The sequence below is a fragment of the Prionailurus viverrinus genome, chromosome C1 (genome assembly GCF_022837055.1).
Source record: "Prionailurus viverrinus isolate Anna chromosome C1, UM_Priviv_1.0, whole genome shotgun sequence".
NCBI lineage: Eukaryota > Metazoa > Chordata > Mammalia > Carnivora > Felidae > Prionailurus > Prionailurus viverrinus.
The window spans coordinates 30,288,710-30,313,185 of record NC_062568.1 but is presented as its reverse complement, the minus strand read 5'-3'; the positions used below and the strand labels follow the sequence as shown (position 1 = coordinate 30,313,185).

Genomic DNA, 24,476 nt, shown 5'->3' with positions numbered 1-24,476 from the left:
TGACTGTATCAACTCTGCAAGGTTGGAAATCAGTTTCCACACCCCCTGAAGATTGCCACCAGGCACATTTTAAAAAAAAATAATTGGGGCGTGGGGGAGGAAGCTGAGAATTGCCTTAACTGTTTAGAAATTTACTGAAGGACTACCACATACCAGGCATTACACATATAGAGGCAATGGAGTCCCCTCTCTAGTAGGAAACAGATATGTTATCCAATAGTTTAATACCTAACTGCTCAACAACTTTAAATATTAAACAAATTCACAATTTTAGTCTACTTCCTCCCTCTAGCTTTTCCTTTGTTCAGTGATGTTGTGTCATTCAGGGGCCAATATGGGGGGATGTTATGGGGGGTGTCATTATTGTACAGCTCTTATTTTGTTCAACCTCATTTTCTTGATCTTTAAAGAATTGGGAAAGACTACCTTCATTATATTGTTGTGCTGAAACTAAAAGGCAAAATGAACACAATAAAACAAAGTATATGAAAATACTTTATAAAATATTACAATGTATTGCCTTATAAGGCAACATTGAAGCAAAAAATTATTATTTAAAAATATAAAATATAAAATGCCAGACTTAGGGCTTTCCATGATATAACTAACCAGTTTTAATCAGGACAAACCAGTTTTCAACACAGATTGCCTAGAAGGGCATAATCATATATCTTTTTGATACGAGCAGTACTAAAGGTCCTACTCACCATAAGAATTTCTTGTCTCCTCTGACCCAACAACTGCACAAACCTACATTTCCAAAGTAATGACACTGAACTATTATTTATAAAGCATACTTTCTCTTTTCTTATTTTTTATTTTCCTGGAAGACCAGAGGGTTATGATGAGTTACTCCTTTGTGTCTACAGAATCTGGAGAAATGTGATTTCATGCAAAAGTACCTAGTCCCCAGGGAACCACCCCAACTAAAGTAATTTTCAAATTACTTGAGCATTCTGAATTTGACTTTGACTCTTGCTACCCATGGTCCATCAGGAACCATTTGTCTCTTTCCACCTTGGCTGCACCATGGCCTAGTAGCTGTTCCAAAAACCCCCTTCTTACAAAGACTAGATGTGCTAAATAGACTTCCTTTAAACTGTTAGAGGCAAAGAAAAGAAGGCTATTCGCAGAAACACCCATGAGTACAGGCAAACCTCTTTTAATTGCACTTTGCTTTATTGTGCTTCATAGATACTGCATTTTTTTTTTTTACAGATTGAAGGTTTGTGGCAACCCTCCATCAAGCAAATCTATTGGTACCTTGGTATAAAATATTCTTATATGAATCAGTAATTCAAGATATCCGAGATCAAGCAATACTAGTAATGTCCTAAATGGAAGTTCTCAAAATTCACTATGATCTTTGATTTTCAGAATGCTTAGAGTCTTTCTAATAGTATTTTTCAAGGTGACTAAGTATTTTTTATATTCTACAGGGAAATGTAGTTCATGAACCATCAGTTATATATTCATTTTTTTCTGGCCAGATAAAACACCTATTTTAAAAGGCTGCTGGTATTTGAATAGATATACAAAATTTGTTTAATTATTTCATACATTATCTAGGGAATAAAGAAATTTGGAAACCAGAAATAGATAACCTACATAAACAAACAAGCTCTCATGCTACCAATGGGCTCTAGGACTTAAAAAAAAGTATAGTCACAGAAAATGTTACTTTTTATGGAAAAGTTCTACTTTATTTTGTAAAAAGTAATGTTTTGAGTATATTCACTCTTTCAAAGTAATGCAAGTACAATGATAAGCATTGAGTAAAAAGTACCCTGCTTTATGGACTTATTTTTAATACACTGTAGGCATACTGCTTACTGAAGGCAGAAATATGGGATCCAATTATAAAACGTAACATGTAAAAGTAAACATATACAACTGAATAGTTGTGAAAAAATAGAGGATTAATTAAAAGATTGTTTAAAAATATTAAGTTCAAGTTAAATGGGAATTTTATGCATAAAAATCATATTATATGGTCAGAATGACTCTTCAGTGGTCATTCCTGAGAAACAAATAGTAACTTTAGTTAAAAGTTAATGTTTAACTTCTTTTTCAAAGTACTTTCAAAACTTCACTTATTCAAATTAAAACATTTTAACAATTCATTCTGAAGACATGTTATATGGTTCTCATTCCAAGATATCTTGTGATGTATAAATAAATCTGCTACCAGAAAAGACAAAGAAAAAAACCAATCTAGGAAAGAAAATACTTTGAGTCAAAGTGTGATCTTCAATTACTCTTTTTTTCCTCCTCATATCTTTTCATGACGGCTTTTGAGACTGAAAGTAACCTGTGGGGGGTGGGGGGGGGTCACCTTGGTGCACATTTTCTCTCAAATCTCTCTTGGCTGGGACACAGCGCATGGAAGCATTAACGCCACCCTCTCTTACTCTGTTTCAGCAGACGGGAATACTAATCCCACTCTTGGCCCTGGGCAGCAATGAGTAACATTACAAAAGAGCCTAAAGTCTGTAATTACTCAGCAACAAAGTAGACTTCTCTAGTGATGGTTCTGCTGTACTGTTTTATTGTACTGTGCTGTTTTGTTGCCTTAATACGGATTAACCATCAAAAAAAAAAAAAAAAAAACCCAAAAACCCAACAAAACCACCCTGAAATTCAAACTATCAGTAGACAAACCATGTCAAAGTAAGGAAAATGAAAAGTAAAGATAGGCTCAACCACTTAAAGCTTCCTTCCTCCATTCCTACTTGACTCACTTCATTTTTCCCATAACGATCCTAAAGACCAGCATAAGCTTTCACCTCTAGGGCACCAAGAACAGCGCCACTTATTTGCACCACACGGGTCGGGCGCTCGGAGAGGCGAGCTGGAGGTCAGGAACCCACTTTTCTGTCAATCAGCCTGGCCCCGCCCGTTTTCAGTCCGCGCGTGCGCGTCAGGGTCTTCCGGGGGCGGCGCTGGGGATTCCGCGGGTTGCGGTGCTCCTCCGGCTGGCGGGGAAGGCCCGGCGGCGCACAGTGGAGTTCGCTTCAGTTTTATCACTCGCGGCGGGGTGGCTTTCTTGTCTGAGAGCAGGACCTTGGCCGGAGGTGGGTGTGCGGCTCCGTTTTCGGCAGCGCTCCTGGCCCCACGGGAAGCCTGGGGCTGGCCTGGCAGCACGGTGCCCACCGACGACGGGGCCTTTGGCGACGCAGAACGCTGCGCTGCCTTTCCGCCTGAAGAGTGGAGGGCGCTGGCCGGAGACACTCGGACCGACGCCGAGTTCTTGACTTTAATTTGGGTGCTGGTGGAAGGGCCCAGAAATCGGACTGGTTTAGGACCAGTCTTACAGTTCACTTCTTCTTCTTCTTCATTGAAAGCTATCAATCGCCTGTGGATACAGAAGCATGTCAATGTCAGCATTTACAGGTTTGGTAACTCCTGAAAACGTCCGCAAGTTTATCTTCAGGGTGAGGAAAACCGTTTTCATCAAGAATTTGAGTCAAGAGGTTTAGAGGGATCAGGTACTTCATCTCGTCTCCCACCAAGGTCAATAAGTAAATTACCAAGTTTACAAAAGATTGTTTCTACTTGAATATGAACTCTTAAAATCACCATAATGTTTTCTAAAATAAAATAAAATCACCATGTTAATACCAACGACAAATTAAGATTTGGAATGTTACATTAGAATTATATAGTATATCATTTGGTTCCTAAGAATCCTCACAGTGATCCAGATGATAACCAGGATGATCTCAAGTTAGGGGTTCCCGCCCCTCCCCCCCCGAACAACAGTTGATTTACTGAGAAAATTTACTGTTTCATAAACTCTTTGAGAAATGCTGTTGCATATTTTACTCTCCTCTTGAAAGTTAATAAAGGTTCTGAGGTCTAAAGTAAAGACACCTATTTAATTTTGTTGCATCCGTATTTCCCAATATGCATCTGTAATGCAGCCTTTGGCACCCAGTAAAATTAGCATTCTGTGAAATGCATTTTGGGAACTGCTAGAATGGTCAAACCCATGGTATAGTTAGATGCTTTTTCAATTTAAGAAGTATTAGACAAAACTTAAAAGATTCCTGAATTGAGTTTGCTATTCATTATAAAAAGTCTAAATGGAAGACAATGTTTTTTTTTAATTAAAAAAAATTCAACTTATTTAAATTTAAAAAAAAACCCAAAAAACTAGTTTACCCATTTCTCCCCCTCCCCCACGCCTGCCTCTGGCAATCACCAATCAGTTCTCTGTATCTACCAGCTTGAATTTTTTTTTACCTCATTTATTTACTTCATTTTACTTTCATTTATGAAAAAACAAAGATCACATGATATTTGTCTTCCTTTGACTTCTTTCACTTAACATAATGCCATGGAGGTCCATCCATGTTGTCACAAATGGCAAGATTTCATGCTTTATAGATGAGTAATACTCCTTTATATATATATACCACATCTTCTTTATCCATTCATCCATCAATTGACACTTAGGTTTTTCCATATTATAAACAATACTGCAATGAAGTATTCAAGTTACTCTTTGCATTTTCTTTGGATAAATGTCCAGAAGTGAAATTGCTGGATCATAGGGTAGTTCTACCTTTAAGTTTTTGAAGAACCTCCAACTATTTTCCATAGTGGCTGCACCAGTTTACATTCCCACCATAAGAGCAGAAGGGTTCCCTTTTCTCCACATCCTTGCCAACATTTGTTATTTCCTGTCTTTTTTATAATAGCCATTCTAAGGTGATCTAAGGTGGTCTAAGGTGATATCTCATTGTGGGTTTGATTCACATTTCCTTGATGATTATTGACGTTGAGCATCTTTTCATGTACCTTGGTCATCCGTATGTCTTCTTCAGAATGATGTCTATTCAGATTTTCTGCCCTTTTTTAAAATTGTATTTTATTTTATTTTTTGCTTTTGAGTTGTATGAGTTCTTTATATATTTTGGACATTAGTTCCTTATCAGATAATATTATTTGCAAATATTTTCTCCCACTCAATAGATAGTCTTTTGATTTTGATGGTTTCCTTTGCTGTGCAGAAGTCTTAGTTTGATGTAGTCCCACTTATTTTTGCCTTTGTTGCTTTTGCTTTTTGTGTCAGATACAAAAAATCATTGCCAAGACCTATGTCAAGGAACTTACTGCCTCTGTTTTCGTCCATTTTGAGTTAATTTTTGTGTATGGTGCAAGATAGGGATCCACGCAAAAGTTTCATTCTTTTGCATGTGGATATCCAGTTTTCCCAACACCAAAAGAGACTGTCCCTTCCCCACTATATATTCTTGGCTGCTTTTGTGTACATTACTTGACCATATATGTGTGGGTTTATTTCTGGGCTTTCTATTCTGTTCCATTGGTCTATGTGTCTGTTTTTATGCCAGAACCATACTGTTTTAATTATTACAGTTTTGTAATATACAGTAGCCCCCCCTCCCCCACAGTTTCACTTTCTGCAGTTTAAGTTACCCACAGATGACCATCGCCTGGAAGCAGATGATCCTTCTTCTATCATCAGAAGATCAGTAGTAGCCTAATGCTATGTCATAATGTCTGTATCATTCACGTCACTTCATCTCATCACAGGGATTTTATCATCTTACATCATCTCAAGAAGAAGGGTGAGTATAGTACAATATTTTGAAAGACCACATTCACGTATATTTATTATGTATATTGTTACAATTGTTCTATTTTATTGAGTTACTGTTATTACTCTCTTACTGTGCCTAATTTAAAAAAATAAATTTTACCACAGGTATGTATGTGTTGGAAAAAACATAGTACATACAAAGTTCAGTACTATACAGTTTCAGGCATCCACTGGAAGTCTTGGAATGTATCCCCTGTGGGTAAGGGGGGACTATGCTAGTTTGAAATCATGGACCATGAGTTTTCCAGCTTTGTTCTTCTTTTTCAAGATTGCTTTGGTTATTCAGGATCTTTTCTGGTTCCATACAAATTTGAGGATTGTTTGCTCTATTTCTATAAAAAATGCCATTCGAATTTTGATAGGGATTGCATTGAATCTATAGAATTCTTTGGGTAGTATGGATATTTTTATAATGTTAATTCTTCCAGTCCATGAAGACAAAATATTTTTCCATTTATTTATGTTCTCTTCAATTTCTTTCATTAATGTCTTATAGTTTTCAATACATAGGTTTTTCACCTCCTTGGTTAAATTTATTCCTAGATATTTTATTCTTTTTGGTGCAGTTGTAAATGGGATTGTTTTCTGAATTTCTCTTTCTGATAGTTCATTAGTGTATATAAATGATTTTTGTATATTAATTTTGTATCCTGCAAATTTACTGAATTTCTTTATTAATTCTAGCAGTTTTGATGTAATTTTTTCTATATATATCATGCTACCTGAAAATAGTGACAGTTCTACTTCCTTTTTTTTTTGTTAATGTTTATTTATTTATTTTTGAGAAAAAGAGCATGAGCAAGGGATGGGCAGAGAGAGAATCTCAAGTGGAGCCAATCAGAGCCTAATGCGGGACTCAAGCTCACAAAACATAAGATCATGACCTGAGCCAAAATCAAGAGTTGGATGCTTAACCAACTGTGCCACCCAGGCGCCTGTTACTTCCTTTCTAATTTGGATTCCCTTTATTTCTTTTTCTTGCCTAAATGCTCTAGCTAGGGCTTCCAATACTATGTTGAATATAAGTGATGAAAGTGGGTATCCTTGTCTTGTTCTTGACCTTAGAGGAAAAGCTATCAGCTTTTCACCATACAGTATGATGCTAGGTGTGGGCTTGTCATATATGGACTTTATTATGTTGAAGTGCAGTCCCTCTATACCCACTTTGCTGAGAGTTTTTGTCATAAATTGTTGAATTTTGTCAAATGCTTTTTCTGCATCTATTGAGAGGATCATATGATTTTCAATACGATATCAAAACCATATGATAGGTTTCTGTTCATGATGGTGATGTAGGAAAATCTTGAATTTATCTCCTCCCACAAATACACTGAGTCTACAGCTACATATGGAACAATTTCCTCATAAAAAAAAAAAAAAAAACAAACAACCTAAAGAATAGCTGAGTGACAACTACACATCATTAGTAGAAGGAAAGAAATAAAGATTGGAGCAGGCTGGCACCTGGGTGGCTCAGTCAATTAAGTGTGCAACTTCAGCTCATGTCATGATCTCACGGTTTGTGGGTTCGAGCCCCACATCGGGCTTTGTGCTAACAGCTCAGAGTCTGGAGCCTGCTTCGGATTCTGTGTCTCCCTCTCTCTCTGCCTCTCCCCCATTTGTGCTCTGTCTCTCTCTGTCTCTCAAAGATAAATAAATGTTAAAAAATAAATAAAAGATTAGAACAGTTAGAACAGAAGTAAATGAAATAGAGACTATAAAGACAATAGAAAAGATCAATGAAACTAAGAGCCAGTTCTAAAAAGATAAACAAAATTGACAAACCTTTAAGAAAACTCACTAAGAAAACTCACTAAGAAAAAGGAGAGAGGACTCAAATAAAATCAGAAACGAAGAGGTGTTACAACTAATACCACGGAAATACAAAGGATCGTAAGAGCTTACTGTGACTAATTACACACCAACAAACTAGACCAGACGGATAAATTCCTAAGGGATCAAGAGTTACGAACTTCTAGTTATAAAATAAGTCATGGGGATGAAGCACAGCATAGGGAATATAATCAATAACATTATAGTAACACTGTATGATGTTACTACACTTATAGTGAGCACTGCATAATATATAAAATCGTTAATTCATTCTGTTGTACACGTGAAACTAATATAACATTGTATGTCAACTATACTTCAATTAAAAAAAAAGGACAAATAAATTTTTTTTAATTCCTAGAAATATACAACCTACCAAGACTGACTCATGATGAAATCGACAATCTGAACAGACCAATTATTAGTAAGGAGATTGAATCAGTAATGAGAAAGCTCCTGGGGCAGCTGGCTGGCTCAGTCAGTGGAACATGCAACTCCTGATCTTGGGATTGTGAGTTCAAGCTCCATGTAGGGCCTAGAACTTACTTAAAACAAAAAAAAAAAAAAAAAAAAAACAGGGACTCCTGGGTGACTCAGTCAGTTAAGCATCCAACTCTTGATTTCAGCTCAGGTCATGATCTCACAGTTCATGGGTTTGAGCCCCATGTTGGGCTCTGTGTTGACAAGCATGGAGCCTGCTTGGGAATCTCTCTTTCTCTCTCTCTCTCTCTCTCTCTCTCTCTCTCTGTCTGTCTCTCTCTCTCTCTCCCACTCACTCTTTTCCTCCCCCAGTCATGCTCTCTCTCTCAAAATAAATAAATAAACTTAAAAAACAATAAAACAAAGCAAAACACCTCCCAGTAAACAAAAGTCCAGGACCAGAAGGTTTCACTAGTAAATTCTACCAAACATTTGAAGAAGATTTGATACCAATCCTTCTCAAACTCTTCCACACAACAGAAGAGGAGGGAATGCGTCCAAATTATTTTTATGAGACCAGGATAACCCTGATACTAAAACCAGACAAGAATGCCACAAGAAAAGAAAATTACAGGCCAATATCGCTGGTGAACATAAATGCAATAATACTCAACAAAATATTAGTAAACCATATTCAACAATACATTAAAAGGATCATATACCATGATCAAGTGGGATTTATTCCAGGGATGCAAGGATGGTTCAATATCTGTAAAGAGCCAGAATGATATTAAGGTTTAAGGAAATTACCTTAAAACTGTCAAACAACCACTGTCGAAATCCTGCCTGCTCCTGCCACTGTTTGCATCAGTTTCACCTTGCAGGAACAGGAAGTATAATGGCAATCCTCCAATTTTTCTCCCTTTTATCAGTGTGGGTATATTTTCACAGGCAAATAAATATAACATAATGAATTTTGATCTTGGAAATAGGATCATAATGACATGGCGATTTGAAAACTGACATGTAATAAAGAATGCAAATATAATATATTCAACCCTAAAACTCTACTGAACATAACTAAATTTTCTCAGGTGAAGCAAATGATTCTTCAGGACCTCACAATTGTTTCTAAGTTATCATTATCATTATCCTATCCATGAATCAAAAATAATGCTTAATAAACCCCAGAGGAAAGAATAATTAACACAGAGGAGAATCTCCATAAAACCATCCCTGCTTGCTTTGTTTTCTGCCCACATCTTCTACTAGAGTCTTGACCAAGATTTCTCCAACTTAGCTCTATTGCCATTTTTGGTTGGATATATCTTTGTTGTAGAGGCTGCTCAATGCATTGTAGGATGTTTAGCAGCATCCCTGGCCTCTACTTACTAGATGCTAGTAGCATCCCCCACCCCACAGTGTCTCTAAACATTGTCAAATATCCCCTGTGGGACAAAACTGCCCTCAGTTGAGAACCACTGCTCTGGACCCAAACAGTATTTGCTAACTGTAAGTTCAAAAAGCAAAATAAATATTGATAATAAAATGAGGGACTTTAAGAAAAAAAAAGATGTTTTAACCAGAGATAATTAACTATTAAAAACTGAAGAAAATTCTCTGCATTTCTATGAAAGATCCAAAAGGAAAAAAAAAAAAAAAAGCAGTCACAGATTCTATAGGGGCACTGAATCAAATTCACAACAGATGATCAAGAAATCAGAACATCTAAAAACCATGAATGATACCCAGATAATGAAAAATAAGTATGATTTTAAATGTATTTAAAGTACAGTCAAAACCACAGATGTGGACTGAATTTGATAATAATTTCAGAAAATACAAGAAAATACCATTAAATAAAAATACTATTGGTGGTAATAGGAAGGAGAAAGGAATTCAGAATAAGTCACAGGAAATTTCAAATATTAAGTCTAACAAATAATTTTTTTGGCTACTGCCAATAAAGCCTAGGATTTTACTTCTGTAGGGAAAAATACTTACCACAGCATTCTTGCTATGTCCACTAGTATTCTTAAAATCACATTCTCCCAAAAAGAACATACTGTAACTCAGTTTTAGAGAATTATTTCCAGTTTTTACATAGTTTTGGAAACTTTGAATTTATCAAGATTTATATTTTGATGGTAATGCAGAATATTCACCTAGGTGACTAATAAACTTAGTAAGATCAAGAACCATTATTCATTTCCCCAGTAAAGGCAGTAAAAATACAGGTCACAGATTTAAACAAAAAACAATATCAACAGAACACAAATAACCTCTTTCGAATTGGGGCCATGTGACGCAGGCTTCCAAGTAAAGGCCGCTCTTCCAGAGTCCAACATTCTATCAGCTCATGAGGCACCCGCCAGTAGCTAACACCTGGAAGATCAAAAGGCATAATTAAGAGAGCCACTGTCCACTGCAAAAGGTTCAGCAACACTTTTGTGTAAGACTAAGCAGAAAGAGTTTGAGATTCATGCCTCCCATTTGAAGAAAGCAGGTGTATGCAGGAAGTGTTCCCATGAAGAAACAAGGCAATAGTGGGATAACTCATAACCCAGGTCTAGGGAATTTCTGGCTACCAGCCCCAGATCTACTACTGATAATTAGTAGATCATTATATGGGTTCTGGGCAGATGAGTTAAAGGCACAGGCTCTGGAGCCAAGACTGCCTGGGTCTGAATCCCACTTCTATCACTCACTAATCATGCGACCTTGCGAAAGTTACTTAACTTTCCGTGTCTAAGTTTTCTCATCTGTAAAATTACAATAACAGTATATACTTCATAGGTTTGTTGTGATGATTAAACGAGTAAATAAGTGCAAAATGCTTAGTATAGGGCCTATAACAGACTAAGCGCTTAACACATGTTTGGTGCCTTTATTTTATAAATTCTAGTGTTGACAGCAGTGCAAGGATTGGACAATGACGGTCTTAACACTTGCCATGTCAACATCATTGGATTGCAGCACTCATCAAATCAGGTAAATTTTGTGAACTACTATAAATTTCCTTTGACCACTATATGAATATGAACTATCACTGTTAGGGTAGTGTGTTAGGCCAAGATTGTGGTCAAACTCATTTTAACTTTTAAATCTGAGAAGTTTCTCAATGAAAGTTTGAAATGTATTTTTATGAACCTCAAAAATGTTATCCTGAGTTAAAAAGCCAGACACAATACGTCATATATTGTATGATTCCAGTTACATGAAATATCCAGAACAGGCTAATGCAATGAAACAGAAAGCAGACTGGTGGTTGCCAGGGGCTGAGGAGAGAAGGGAATGGGGAGTAACTGCTTAACAGGTACTGGGTTTCCTTGTGGGATGATGAAAATGTTTTGGAACTAGACAGAGATGGTGGTTATACAACATTGTTAATGTAGTAAATGCCACTGAAGTCTATACTTTAATTCTATATTATGTGAATTTCACCCCAATTTTTAAAGAATCATAAAAAATTATATGTAGATGCATTAAAAAAGGCTTAAAAATGTTGAATAAAAATTGGTTCACATTTTTTTAAAAATAACTTTGAAATTCCAAGAATGGATATGGTGTCGTAGGTATGTGGTTTTTTGTTTTTGTTTTGTTTCGAGAGAAAGAGAGTGAGAGCACGAGCAGGGGAAAGGGGCAGAGGGAGAGAGAGAGAATCTTAAGCAGGCTTCATGCTCAGGACAGAATCTGATTTGGGGCTTGATCCCATGATCCTGGGACCATGACCTGAGCTGAAAGCAAGTCAGATGCTCAGCTGACTGAGCCATCCAGGCACCCCTGGTGTCTTGTTTTTTAATCATTAAAGGTTTAGTAATAAATATTAACCAACTTAGCAAGCTGGGCATATAAATTAGTATATGTAACAGATATATCCAATACTCACAGAGCCTATGGACCTAATTTTAAGACAATAATTTTCTGGAACTGCTTGATCATGCTCCCAAACATACTGCTGCTACAAAAACATTCCCAAATCCCATCCATTAAGGTTTGTTTGTTTATTTTTAACTCAGGTTTATTGAGATAATTTACATAAAATAAAATTCACCCTTTTAAAGTACTCACTTCAATGAGTTTTGATAAATGTATACAGTCATAATTATAGCCACAATCAAGACATAGAACATTTCTATCACCCCCAAATTTCCCATGTACCCTTTTGCTATTGATGCCTTCCCCTCCATTCCATAGTTTTACCATTTCAGGGGTGTCATACAAATGGGATCATAACAGTATATACCCTTCTGTGTCTGGTTTCTCTAGCATTGATATTTTGAAGATTCATCCATGTTGATATATGCATTAATGATCATTTCTTTTTATTGCTGTGTAGTATTCCAATATATAGATATGCCACAGTTTCTTTTTAAAACTTTTATTTTTGCCTTCCTATAAAATAATTCACTTTCATTGTATAAAATTTGGATAATATAGAAAAGTATATATTAAAAAAAAATCAAGATCACTTCTAATCCTAAAACTAGGAATCATGATTCATGACACTTCAGTGAATCTGATTCCAGTCTTTTTCTCATTCATAGATATGCACATTACTGAATACACTTTACATTTAATTTTTTTTCCTGCTTTTGATAATTTCTTATTGTATCATGGGCATTCATGTATGTAAAAAATTATTCAAAATAATTTTAATAGCTATTGCTCATCAGTTTCCCATAGATGTGCCAATATGTATTTAACCTTCTATCATAGACATTTATATTGTTTTTATTTTTTCTCTATTATAAATAATGCTTAATTGAACACTTTGTTCATAAACCTTTATCTGCATTTGGTCATATCTAGAAGTAGAATTATCAGGTCAAAGAATATGAACAGTTCTGATGCTATCAATATGTAATGATAAATTACTTCCCAACACAGTAGTATTAATTGTTACTCCTGCCAAAAATGCATGAGATCTTTACTAATCTGGTATGTAAAAAATAGTTCTCATTTAATACATATTTCACTGATAAATAATGAGTTTGAACCTCCTTCCACGTGCTGATTTCCTTTCCTGAAAATTTTGTGGTCATGAACCTTGCACATTTATTTATAATAGGCATTGAGTTGGTTTTCTAGTCAATTTAAATCCTCTCTATTTTAAGGATATTCTTTGTCCAGTTAATGTAATATTTTTATCCAAGTTTTTATTAGCCTTTTAATTTTTTTACACTTTTTTGTTTTAAAATTATATTAAATATTATGTAATCATTTTTATTCATCTTTGTCTTTTATGATTTATTCATCTTTGTCTTTTATGATTTATTTCCCTTTTAAGAAATCAGTTATTTGTTTAACTTTCATTATAGTTTATTATAGCTTCATTTTTCATCCATAAATTCACCTGGGATTATTTTGATAAGTGACATGAGGTTAAAATTCTGTTTTCTCCTAAGCATATTTCTCAATTTCATATTAAATCATCCATCTTTTTTCATTGATATTTAATACTCCTTATCACATAGAATTTTTATTCTTATAATTTCATTGGGGTTTACTCCTGATCGTTGCATTTATTCTTGTACCAGAAACATATGGTTCTTACTATCACAAATCTATATATAGTATTTTTACTATCACATAGATTCATTCCTCTGATGACTTCTGCTCTCCAAAATGTTCTTGGCTATTTCACTGCTTTATTCTTTCAAGGAATATTAGAATCATTTCCTCAAGATGGCCAAAGGGTTCCACTGATGTGTTGGTAGGGATTGTGTTAAACCTATAATTTGATCTGAGAAAAACTGATATCTTTATAATGAATATTATAAAATCTATCTGAATAGATTTCCTGTTTGGGAACATGGTAGGTCTTACAATACTCTTCATGTCTTCTTTTTTTATAGATGGATGGATGAATTGATGAATGGATGAATATATTTTAGTAGTTTTCTTCATAAAAGACTCAAGTATTTCTTGATAGGTCATCCTAGTTATTTTGTTGTTTATTGCCATTGTAAATGGGATTTTCCCCTATGATTTCTAACTAATCTATCATAAGTAAGCTGATCTTTGTGTTTACTTACATTGTATCCAGCTGGTTTGGTATACTAAACTCATCACTTATAAGATACCTTTAGTTGATTCCTTTGGGTTTTCTAAAAAGACACACTCTCCACAAATAACTATCTCCTTCCTTCCAATATTTCTTTCTCTCACTTCTGTTTCTTGTCTAATGGCTTTCCGTAGGCCTTCCAGAACTGTGTTAAATACCCATGATACTTCATTACCTGCTTATTAAAAAGTTAAAATCAGTCTCACACTCTGTAAGTCAGTGATCCCAGCTCTTCACTTCAGCTTCCTGAGTCAGTGGAGAAAGAAGACCAGCCAGGGCTCTCCCAAAGCCTTCTGGGCAGTCTGCCAGTCCAGAGGCACAATAGGAGACACAGAGAACACCAGGGGGTTTGTTCCTCAACTTAAGCCTAAGTGTCTCAAAGTCAATTAAATCTAAGATAAAAAGCTTAAAGAGAATAGCACTTTTTTCTATCTGCCTGAGGGGTGTAATCGGGGCGGGGGAGGGGGGGGGGAAGAGGAAACATGAGAGGTGCAAAGTTGAGGAAAGAAAGGTTGGTACTAGCACCCTACCTGAAGAGAAGCAGGTGATGAAGTTTTTTTAAACCCCCCTCCTGTCCTTGTATGCAATCTTTTGTGACTTGCAATGTCTGTCTCTACCAGCTTTTAGGACTATTTGAGGACCAACATGTGTCTTATTTATTTGCGGACCCAATTTTAGAACTTAGAGTATTTGCACCTAATAGACATTCAATACACATAGTTGTAAAATAAGGAAAAAAACTTAGGCATAGAACAGCTAACGTTCTGTGATCCATAAGCAAGTGGCATGGCCTAAGACTCAGTTTTCTCATCGATAAAATGGTAAACAACATCCAGAATTGTTTTAAGACTAAGAGTTACTGAATGTAAACTACTTATCACATTGAATATTAAACAGCATTATTATTATCAAATGATATAAGAAGCTTGGTAAAAATGGTCAAATTTCAAAGTAAGGACAATGCTAGGTACAAAGTGGATGCTAAATAAATTCCTGTTGAATTGAACTAAATAAGCATAACTAACAGATGCTGAAATTATGAACTATTTTTTAGGTTACTGGATTATAAACTATTAGTAATATCTAGCAACTCATGGGGTCTAAAGATTTTTAAGTAAATTGTCTCAATCAACATACTTTGAAGTGACAAATGTCTTGACCTTACAAAGAAATACTTTCTCAAAAAAGAAAAATGCAGCAATTGAACTCACTTTGTCTTATTATGGGAAAGTCTACCTTCTGCCATGAAATAAAAGAATTGTACTATACCTTTTCCTTCCCAGGCATCAAAGGCATCCATCATTTTCTTCAATTCAGCTACTGAATAATAGCTCCAAATGTACTGAACATTATTCCCCGCCTCTCTAGAAATATTGCAAAAGATGATGAAAACATACGAAGTATGAATGTATGTGTGTGTGTATGTATATACAGCTAATACTCGATATACTACCAAATACTTGTTAATTAAGGGAAAAAATATGTTGGCATTGAATAGTTGTTCTTCTGCAACTCTTAAGGACATATATAGATAATAATATACTATAGATTATATCTATGAGTATAATATACTATACTCATATACTAACCTATATTCAATCTCTTTTTAATGTGGTAAAGTACTTGTTAATTCCACAATATAGACTGTACAGACAAATCAACAAATCTTTAGAAATAGGTTTTCTAAGAAAAATTACCTAACTCCAGGAAAATTTTAAAAGATTCAACTTTGACTAAAACTTTCATAGCACTGTTCCAGGCACTCATATATCTTATATAACCATCCTGTAAAGAATTCAGAAAATGATGACATATTTAGTCACCTAAAAAAGCAAGTTCATGTGATCATTCATTAGTCACTAATATCTGACCCAATCCAACCACCCAGAGAATTCGAAAAACAAACAAACAAAAAAAACAACTGTAATGTGAATTGACCGCTGTGTTAAGTCAGTTTACAAAAAAAATATTAAGAGAATAACCCTTAAGAATTTTACATTCAAGTCATCGGATTTAAGGCTGATAGGGACCAGGGAAGTCCTTCATTTCTCAGAACAGGACACCGAGGCACATGCCAGTCCTGTGCCACTCAGCAGGGCTGCTGACTTCTAGGCAGTGCTTCTGTTCCTGGACTATGGTCTAGGGGAGGACAGCCAGACATGGCCTGTTAGGGGACTTTGATGCCCACTCCCAGGTGAGAGGCAATGTAGTAGACCACTGTGGATGTCCCATAGTTTACATATATGTGAAGTGGTCTTAATTACAATCTCCTTGAAGCAGGCTTGTCTCAACAGCTATAAGAGCTCACTCTGTGTGTTGCCAAGTGTTGAATGAAGATCTTTTCTAGTCAACCACATATTCCATTCAGTAACACCTCTTACAAGAGACCAAAACTTTATTCTGTTCCCTTTCATATTTAAATATGGGCATACCTTTTAAAAATGCTTTTACTGTGAATTCTTCCTCCCAGCTGCTTATCAATAGCATCTGTTCCATCAGTTTTTGTGGAATATACACCAATAATTCTACTCTCACAGCTTGCACCAGATGTGTTAAGATAGTGGAGAACCCAAACTGTTGGCTTATTGCAAACTAAACCATATGAATCACAGAAGTCTGTTAAAGCCTGGAGCAAAAAAAATATACAAAATTTGAATTTAATTCTGGAGTAAAGTAGAAATGAATTTGGTTCTATTACTTTCATGTAAAGCTGCAATTTCAGTTGGTCATAAGGGAAATAAAAAGATGATAAATTTCAGCCTGGTCTTTACACCTTGAAAAACCAAACATGCTTTTGTTGAATTTGGCATGAGGGTGGGGTAAATCACAAAAAGCACCACCCAAAAACCCAACACCTTTTCATCTAGAGAATCCTCTTCCACATGGAAGCTGTATTTTCTTTCCTCCTCCTTTAGCCTCACTATCAACATTACTTTTAATTTTAAAATCTTCATATGATTAAGAGTCAGACCTTTTTCTTTTCCTTTTATTTTCCCCCCAGTTTCCCATTTGACTCAATATTCCTTTCATCTTCTACTGACTAAGCCCCATAGTTAATTTTTTTTTTTACTCCAAATCCAATCATGAATTAACCAGATTAACTTGTTCTTTTCCACTGAAAGATATACAAATCAGTGCAAACTCTAAGAACTCCTTTGGCGTTTATCTACCTATTCATTCATTCTCTTGAATATTAAGAAGTTACTAACGTGGTTGAGCACTAAGGTCCTATAGATATAATGATGAGCAAAAGACAGGGTCCCAGACCTTCTAGAGTTTTATAGCTAATGTAAAAGACAGACAGTTGGGGCACCTGGGTGGCTTAATCAGTTGGGCATCCGACTCTTGATTTTAGCTTGGGTCATGACTCATGGTTTGTGAGATTGAGCCCCATGTCAGGATTTGCGCTGGTAGTGCAGAGCCTGCTTGGGGTTCTCTCTTTCCCTCTCTCTCTCTGCCCCTCCTCAGAGTGTGCTCTCTCTCACTCTGTCTCTCTCTATCTCTATCTCTCTCAAAATAAATAAATAAACTTCTAGGAAATTTAAAGACAGTCAATAAGCCATCAGCACATAGGATAACTATAACCATGTGAGCCTAGGAGGTGCTAAGGGAAACAGAGCTGGAGCTCTTCACCCAGCCAAGTGCCCAGGGGCCTTCCCTGAGAGAAACAGCATTATTCCTGTGAGGGCCCTGAGGACAGGCACTTTTGTCTGTTTTGTGTTGTATCCCAAGTGCCTGGAATAGTGCCTGACACAAAGGAAATGCCTAATATTTACTGACTCAGTGAATGAAAATAGGACTCTAACATGTCTTACATTTTCATTTAATATTGCTGTCTAACTGTATGTCATATTTCTTTGTGTCCCACACAGTCCAAGAGCAGTGCTCTATATACCAAAAACATTTGAGATAAATATGTGTTGGCTGACACAGTCAATGTACACATGCTATGTCCTCTTTGCGTACAAATCAGAAATCAAAAGACTACAGTTGAGACTTCAGAAGATGAATGTCAACCCACTCCAGCTTTCCAGTCAGGATTTCTTAGCCCCATTCTGCAGATGTGGCAAACAGCACCCTAGAACTGTTTGACAACTCAATTTCTATATAACTTCAGTAGCAGAACCCATACAACCATGCAAATTCCTGAAGACGATCTGGAACCAAATCAATCAGCTTGCTCTCCTAAACTGATACCCAAATCAAACCCAATTCAGGTCAGTTTTCACTACTATTAATCATCTAGGGAAAAAAATTTTCTTAGATGCCCAAAGGTACTAAAAGCAAATATAATACTTATCAGTAAGACAAAAATAGGTAATGAAGTTTTTCAAGATCTTTCATGTAAAGATCTTTAAAATGTGATTTAAAGGAGAAATATCTTTTAAAAATATTTACTGATCTCAAAGTGAATTAATCAAACCAATGTTTTAATTTAGTAACAAACTGCTACACTTATTAAATCAGGTAGATTTTCTACAATCTTTTATTTTTGTGACCATTCTTTAAAAAGTCATTTCAGTAAATAAAATACCACTATACTCTTACATACTACAATATTGCTCTTTATTTACAAAGAACCTAAAGAGCAGAATATTTCTATTAAAAAAGCCATCATGGGGCACCTGGGTGGCGCAGTCGGTTGGGCATCCGACTTCAGCCAGGTCACGATCTCGCGGTCCGTGAGTTCGAGCCCCACTTCAGGCTCTGGGCTGATGGCTCAGAGCCTGGAGCCTGTTTCTGATTCTGTGTCTCCCTCTCTCTCTGCCCCTCCCCCATTCATGCTCTGTCTCTCTCTGTCCCAAAAATAAATAAACGTTGAAAAAAAAAAATTTTAAAAAGCCATCAAAAGGTATTAAATCTCCAATGAGAAATAAAAAAACTATAAACCTTTGAGTGGCAATGTAATACACTTTCCTAGAACATAGAATTTGGGCCTTCAAAAGATTAGTAATTAAGAAATGTGTCTTCAAAATTAGAAAAAGTAACTTTTCATGTTTGGTTTTCATGGCAACACAGGCTATGCAAAATAACACACATTGCTTTGTGTATAAAAACATATATATATGTATACGTATGTACTTTTTTAAAACTTAAGAAAATGCCAAGACCTTTTTAAGTTCTATATTTGACCTTAAAGAATATGTCTCCATTTCATTGGCCAAGTGGTCAGACAGGCTGTATGGATATGGGATGCCAAAATAATCAGCCTCTTCCTGCAGAGCAACACGGGTTTGCTCATCTGTGGGAATGTGAACTTCTCCATGAAGATAATCCAAGAGATATTTAAATAGATGTCCATCACGGTCAATAACACAAGCCCCTAGAAAACATCCAGTTCAAAAATCACTGCATAGATACATATGACCATAAAGTTTCAACATGTCAAACTAAAATCAGACTGCAGACCTCTACAATTAGAAATGTTTCTTTCTCACAAGAAAGTTAATAACTAGTGTTCAAATGGGTTTAGCCATATTTGGTGATCCTCTGTATTCTCACCTACCATATAGGAAAATGTATTCTGAGCTCCATGGGGGAATTTTAGATGCAATGACCATATTCCTGCTATGGCCACTCAAAAGCCATGGAGATCCGACTGCTGCTGAAATGTAACTTTACCCCTAAGCTCAGTCCTCCCCGGCCAGGAAAGATGTATGGAGTTCCTCCCTAATGAGGACATGCTCATTTATGTCATATTTGTATGTTAGTCAACTTGTAGTGTCAATGACATGTAAACCCGGGGTTCCTAGCTCCAGGCACACTGTATGTTTAGCCTTAATAGGTTAGTCCCTTTGTACTGTGAGAACCTAAACTTTAAAAAAGAAATGTTATGCTGGTACTACTTTATGACAGAAGGCTTTCTTAGACAATTTAGCAGAATTTTTAAAAACACTTCTGCGTGAGGCTACTCAATAATTCCTTTTCTCCCTTGGTTAGCTTAGAAAAGAAGGGATTAAGGAGGTGAAACTTGGGGGCAGAGGAAAAACTCAATCCCTGCTTGCTATCTTTTTGCCAACAACCTTCCTGCCCACGTGGGCACCAGCCATCAGTGTTTTCCATTCTTTCAACTGCCATCCAGCCGGCAAAGCAATCTCTCAAGACCCAGGGTTACTAACAGTGACTCTTGCTCAAGATCCCCTGAACCCCCTCTTCTGACACAGAAGCAAGAGTGGGTTCTCTGAGCTCCAGAACACCAAAGATGTGCAAAAAAGACTTATTTGCACTGTTGAGATTTCTTTACAAACGGGAGTAGGTTAAGCAAATACCAGAGCACTCCAAGCAAGAAGAGCAGCAGCCCCAGATCCCTACCCTTGTGTTTTACAGTTTCTTCTGGAAGACCAATTTTCCGTCCTCTACCACTAGGTGACTGCTGGTACACTGCACTGACGTTTTTGCAGGAGTCCACATCAGCCCACACAAGGCTACGCAGCTAGACTGGGTGGCCAGTTTAACACTAATTCTACACTACAGTGACTGCCCTGTGAACTATGAGGGCAGCTGCTTTCTCCAGAGACTAAATGTTTTAACTGAAGAACACAGAAGCCGCAATATCGTTACCCATGGAGTTGCACGAACGTAACAACTTTCAAAGTATAATCAATCCCCATATTTAGGTGATGGTAGGCCTTAACACACATTGATTTTTTTGTCAACTTTTAGTGACAGCATCACAGATTCTGGAAACTGGTATTTAACTTCTTCATGTGTTTAATAAATCTCCATACAACTCTAATGATCTCAATAATTACTACACTAGTCTAATACATTCCATTGTAATTAGGAAAACCAAAGGGAATTTAAACTAGACTATTAATGAATATTCATGATCATGCTTTATGGACTTTAGTTATTTACCTGATTCGTCTGTTTTTAGAGGAAAACGACCACTGAACATGGATGCCAGCATCGAGTCTTTAAAGCGGCACAAGGACTCACGTCTGGCTGTGTAAATACAGCCACCCACATTCAGTCGAAGAATATCTACCACCTTTTCTTCTGCCTTGTGACCTTCCATTGCTCCCATCAACACCTAAATTTTTGCTTTGAAACGCTTTCAGAAACTGCAAAATAATGGTGGTCCTGGTCCACCTCTGTAAAAACAAAGGACAATCACATTTCCAATAATACACCAAATAGATAATAAAATAAATACATCTTAATGTGATTTAAAATAAGGTGCTCAGCACTAACAATATTGGAGGACTTTATATAACATGAAAGAAGTTTGAGATATGCCGAGAAGCTGGAAAACTTTGGTTCAGAGTATTTTTAAATGATGAACTATTACCAACCAAATCATAGCTATTGAAATGACTGTTTAAAGAATTTAACAAGAAAATGCATTGTCTGTCCCATATAAAGCAAAGGTGAGGTTTGCTCATGTTCTTTGATATTCACATATCTTTTTAAACTATAATAAGTCTGAGGGAGCTATCTAGACTGCAGAGGGGGTCAGCATGTAGCATGGAATTAGGCTACTAGGCTCTACCACTAACTAGGGACCTTGGGCAAATACTTAGCTTCTTCTGCCTATTTCCTCATCTATAAAATGGAGCCAGGGATGGGCCTACCTCAAAGGACTATCAGAGGAGTAACAGGACATATAAAAAGCACATAGAACAGTCTCTGGCTCAGAGTAAGTACTCAATAACAATATAAATTTTATCTATAACGATATAAATTTTACCATAAGGCATATACTGAAGGATTGATATTGGCTCTGTAGATTTAAGGAAATATAAGCAGAAATTATTAACAATGCTAATTGTAGTTCCTAGATTAGGTAACTAAGGAATATATAATTTATCAACTGAGATCAGAATTCTGTATACCAGTAGCCAGACTGGTCCAAAAGAGCAACAAATAACAGCTCTAAATCATCTGGCTTCTTCATTCCAAAATGGCTGAATGAAGCTTTAGGGAAGTTTTAAGGACTTGATTTCTTAATCTATTCTGGAGATGGACGAACCACAAGTGACTGTGGTGTTTCTCTGGAACCTAAAACAATACTGTGATAAAAAGGTACTCCTGATGTGACTGCGCATTTCACTGCAAATGCAAAATAGCCACCAAGAGACTCAACTGTATTCATGGCAACTCACTTTTACTATGCGATCAACTAGGATCCTTTTGTAGATGCTCTAATTTAGCCAGTCTCCAATGAGATGGGAAAAGGAGACCATCGGTGTCTGACAAAAACAATATGTGTCAAACATGGTCAGTAAACAGAAACTCTTATGGATCAACAGTTTAGCCTTCAGAAAACACTTAGCAACATGACTTCTTTTGCTGCCTCGAAGTCCCAGGAGCAGCCCTGCAATGACCCATGTGAGAGAACCACCTCTGAAGCACGGGATGGAACTGGCTCATGCTGCCCCAGTTACCAGCTCCCTGGAATCCAGCTATTCTTCAAAGTCACAGGCAAATCTCACAGGTTGCATGACCTTCCCAAGCATCCCCCAGTGAGAATCTGTGCACAGTCCACCAAATATACTGTGTACCTCTCTCCACGTTTTTCTCACCTATTTAATCCCTGGTTTGGGAGACTATAGCTCTAGGAAGACAGAATCTATATCACTATCAATAATTTCCATTTGCTCAATGCTTATTATGTGACAGTTACTGCAGGAGACACTTGGTAGACACTACCTAATTCACACAAAAGCCCTATTGGATAGGAATTACTGTCTCTATTGACAGATGAGGACACTGGAGAAAGAAATAGTGATGTGAGCAGGGTCCACACTAGGACTGCCCTGCTGGTAAGTGGCGGAGTCGGCCCCAGGTCAGCAGGACTGGCTCCAAGTTTTCTGCTGCACCCTACACTGTCTATTTCAGCACTGTTTCATCCCTAAGGCTGCTGACCGGGCACTTTACTCACTAAGCATCTGTCCATCTGAAGACTCCAGTGGTGGCAACAGGAACATAGCAGCACCCTAGTGCAAGGATTTAAGAGATACCCCTGCCTCAGTCAGTTTCTCCTAAAGCAGAGGACCATCCAACACCATTTCAAGGCCAGTCAATGGCCCATCCTCAATGCACCCACTTAGACTCCCTGCTGTGTCGGAAATGCCCTGCCCTCTGAGGAAGTGCCCCCAAAGTGCGGTTCTGTGACCACCTGCATCAAAACCATCAGAGACGCTTGATGTATATTCAGATTCCCAGGCCACAACACAGAGTCTGGTTCAGAAAGTCAGATGGGGTCGGGGATCCGCCCACGGACCCCACTTTAATAAACTCTGCTCAAAGGACTCGCTCTCCTCCCACGACGCGGGACGAAAGGGGAGGGGCTGGGACACCCGATAGCCCCGCCGGTGTCCCCGCGGCCCGGGGTCCCCGAATCGGCCCGAAGCCTGAGCCTGCAGCCCGGGGCGCCCGTGTTATTGGCGCGATCCGGCCCTTACTTGGGGCGCCCCGCCGCCTCCCGGGCCCGCGGCCCACCCGGCGCCCTGGTCCTCTGCACGGGCGGGGCCGGGTTGGCGGCCTCCCCGACTGACCTGCGGCCAGCCCGGCCCTCGGCGCGGCCGCCGGACGCCGCGGGGACCGACGCGGAAGTGAGGGCCTCTTCTGCTGCTCAGCAACTCTTGGAGCAGCGCGGCCCCAGCGTCGCCCCCGTGCGGCCCGGCTGGGCGGTGGCTGCAGCCGGAACGAGGGAGGCCCCGCCCCGGAGACTCCAGGCCCCGCCCCCAGTCTGGTCCCGCCCCTCCGGCCTCCTCAGCCTGTGGGCGCGCAGAGCCGATTGGAAGGGTCTTAGCGCCTGCAGGGAAGGGCAAGACCTGGAAGAGAGAGGCCGGCTGGACCCCTGAGGAACGTGGTGTCCGTTTGGAGGCTGCTTTTACACATGAAGAAAAGAAACGACACTGAAGTTGCGATTGTTCAGGGTCAGTTAAGTGGTAAGAGTTAGGAAGAATTATGTCTTCCGACTCCCAGGTGAAGGCCCTTCGCTCCAAACTGGGCTGCTCACTGCCAAGATTTAGTAAAATTCTGCCTGCACTTGGGTAAGTCCATTCGGGTTGTGTTTGTAGTTTACAAAGCTGCCTCACACGGGGGCGCCTGGGTGACTCAGTCGGTTAAGCATCTGACTTAGGCTCAGGTCAGGATCTCATGGTTCGTGGGTTCTAGCCCCAGATCGGGCTCTGTGCTGACAACTCAGAACCTGGAGCCTGCTTCTGATTCTGTGCCTCTCTCTGCCCCTCCATGCTCACGCTCTGCCTCCCTCTGTCCATCGAGAATAAATAAATGAAAAAAAAAAAACAAACAAAAAACAAAGCCGTCTCACATAAGAACATTCTTGTTTGAGTCTGTGTACTACCCCACACTTTTATTCCCATCACAGCAAGGAAAATTGAGGCAGGAGCAAACATTTAGTGAACACTTACGTACACCTGACATTATGCTGAGCCCTTTACTTGACAACAACCCCAAAATTTTATCTTAACAACAACCCCAAAAGAGTTCTTCCAGATTCCAGCAGCACCCTACCTTGTGCAAAAGACTTTACTAGGTATTTCAAGATGAATAAAACAC

The 24,476-nt window shown here is 37.9% G+C and overlaps 2 protein-coding genes and 1 long non-coding RNA gene across 4 annotated transcripts in view; 2 read left to right on the top strand and 1 right to left on the bottom strand.

Moving 5' to 3' along the window:
- Positions 1–1,160: 1,160 nt before the first annotated feature.
- Positions 1,161–23,579, bottom strand: KCTD18 (potassium channel tetramerization domain containing 18). The gene is made up of 7 exons (XM_047869906.1): positions 23,447–23,579; positions 20,805–21,040; positions 19,058–19,269; positions 16,379–16,572; positions 15,216–15,310; positions 10,162–10,264; positions 1,161–3,355 (listed from the first exon to the last, which is right to left on the bottom strand). The coding sequence occupies exons 2-7, from the start codon at positions 20,971–20,973 to the stop codon at positions 2,878–2,880; spliced, it is 1,251 nt and encodes a 416-aa protein (XP_047725862.1). The 5' UTR covers positions 20,974–21,040; positions 23,447–23,579; the 3' UTR covers positions 1,161–2,877.
- LOC125172206 (uncharacterized) lies at positions 5,127–16,704 on the top strand. 2 transcript variants are annotated; one of them, XR_007154636.1, is made up of 3 exons: positions 5,127–5,594; positions 10,785–10,870; positions 15,230–16,704. It is a non-coding gene; the product is annotated as an uncharacterized LOC125172206 (long non-coding RNA). The 2 variants fall into 2 exon arrangements; XR_007154637.1 differs by lacking the exon at positions 15,230–16,704 and adding an exon at positions 13,738–14,394.
- The window catches only part of SGO2 (shugoshin 2), a 72,395-nt gene continuing 71,433 nt past the window's right edge, over positions 23,515–24,476 (top strand). The window contains exon 1 of the mRNA XM_047869900.1: positions 23,515–23,947. The gene's annotated coding sequence lies outside the window, so the exon portion shown is untranslated. The remainder of the gene's footprint in view (positions 23,948–24,476) is intronic.

What these genes read in the sequence shown, in the direction of transcription:
- KCTD18 (XM_047869906.1), bottom strand. Translation starts at nt 20,973, where the DNA reads ATGGGAGCAATGGAAGGTCACAAGGCAGAAGAAAAGGTGGTAGATATT. An exon ending in AGTAAAAGCATTTTTAAAAG is followed by an intron (nt 15,311 to 16,378) that starts GTATGCCCATAT and finishes CAATATTTCTAG; the next exon opens with AGAGGCGGGGAATAATGTTC. An exon ending in ATGGCCCCAATTCGAAAGAG is followed by an intron (nt 3,356 to 10,161) that starts GTTATTTGTGTT and finishes CTGTATCCACAG; the next exon opens with GCGATTGATAGCTTTCAATG.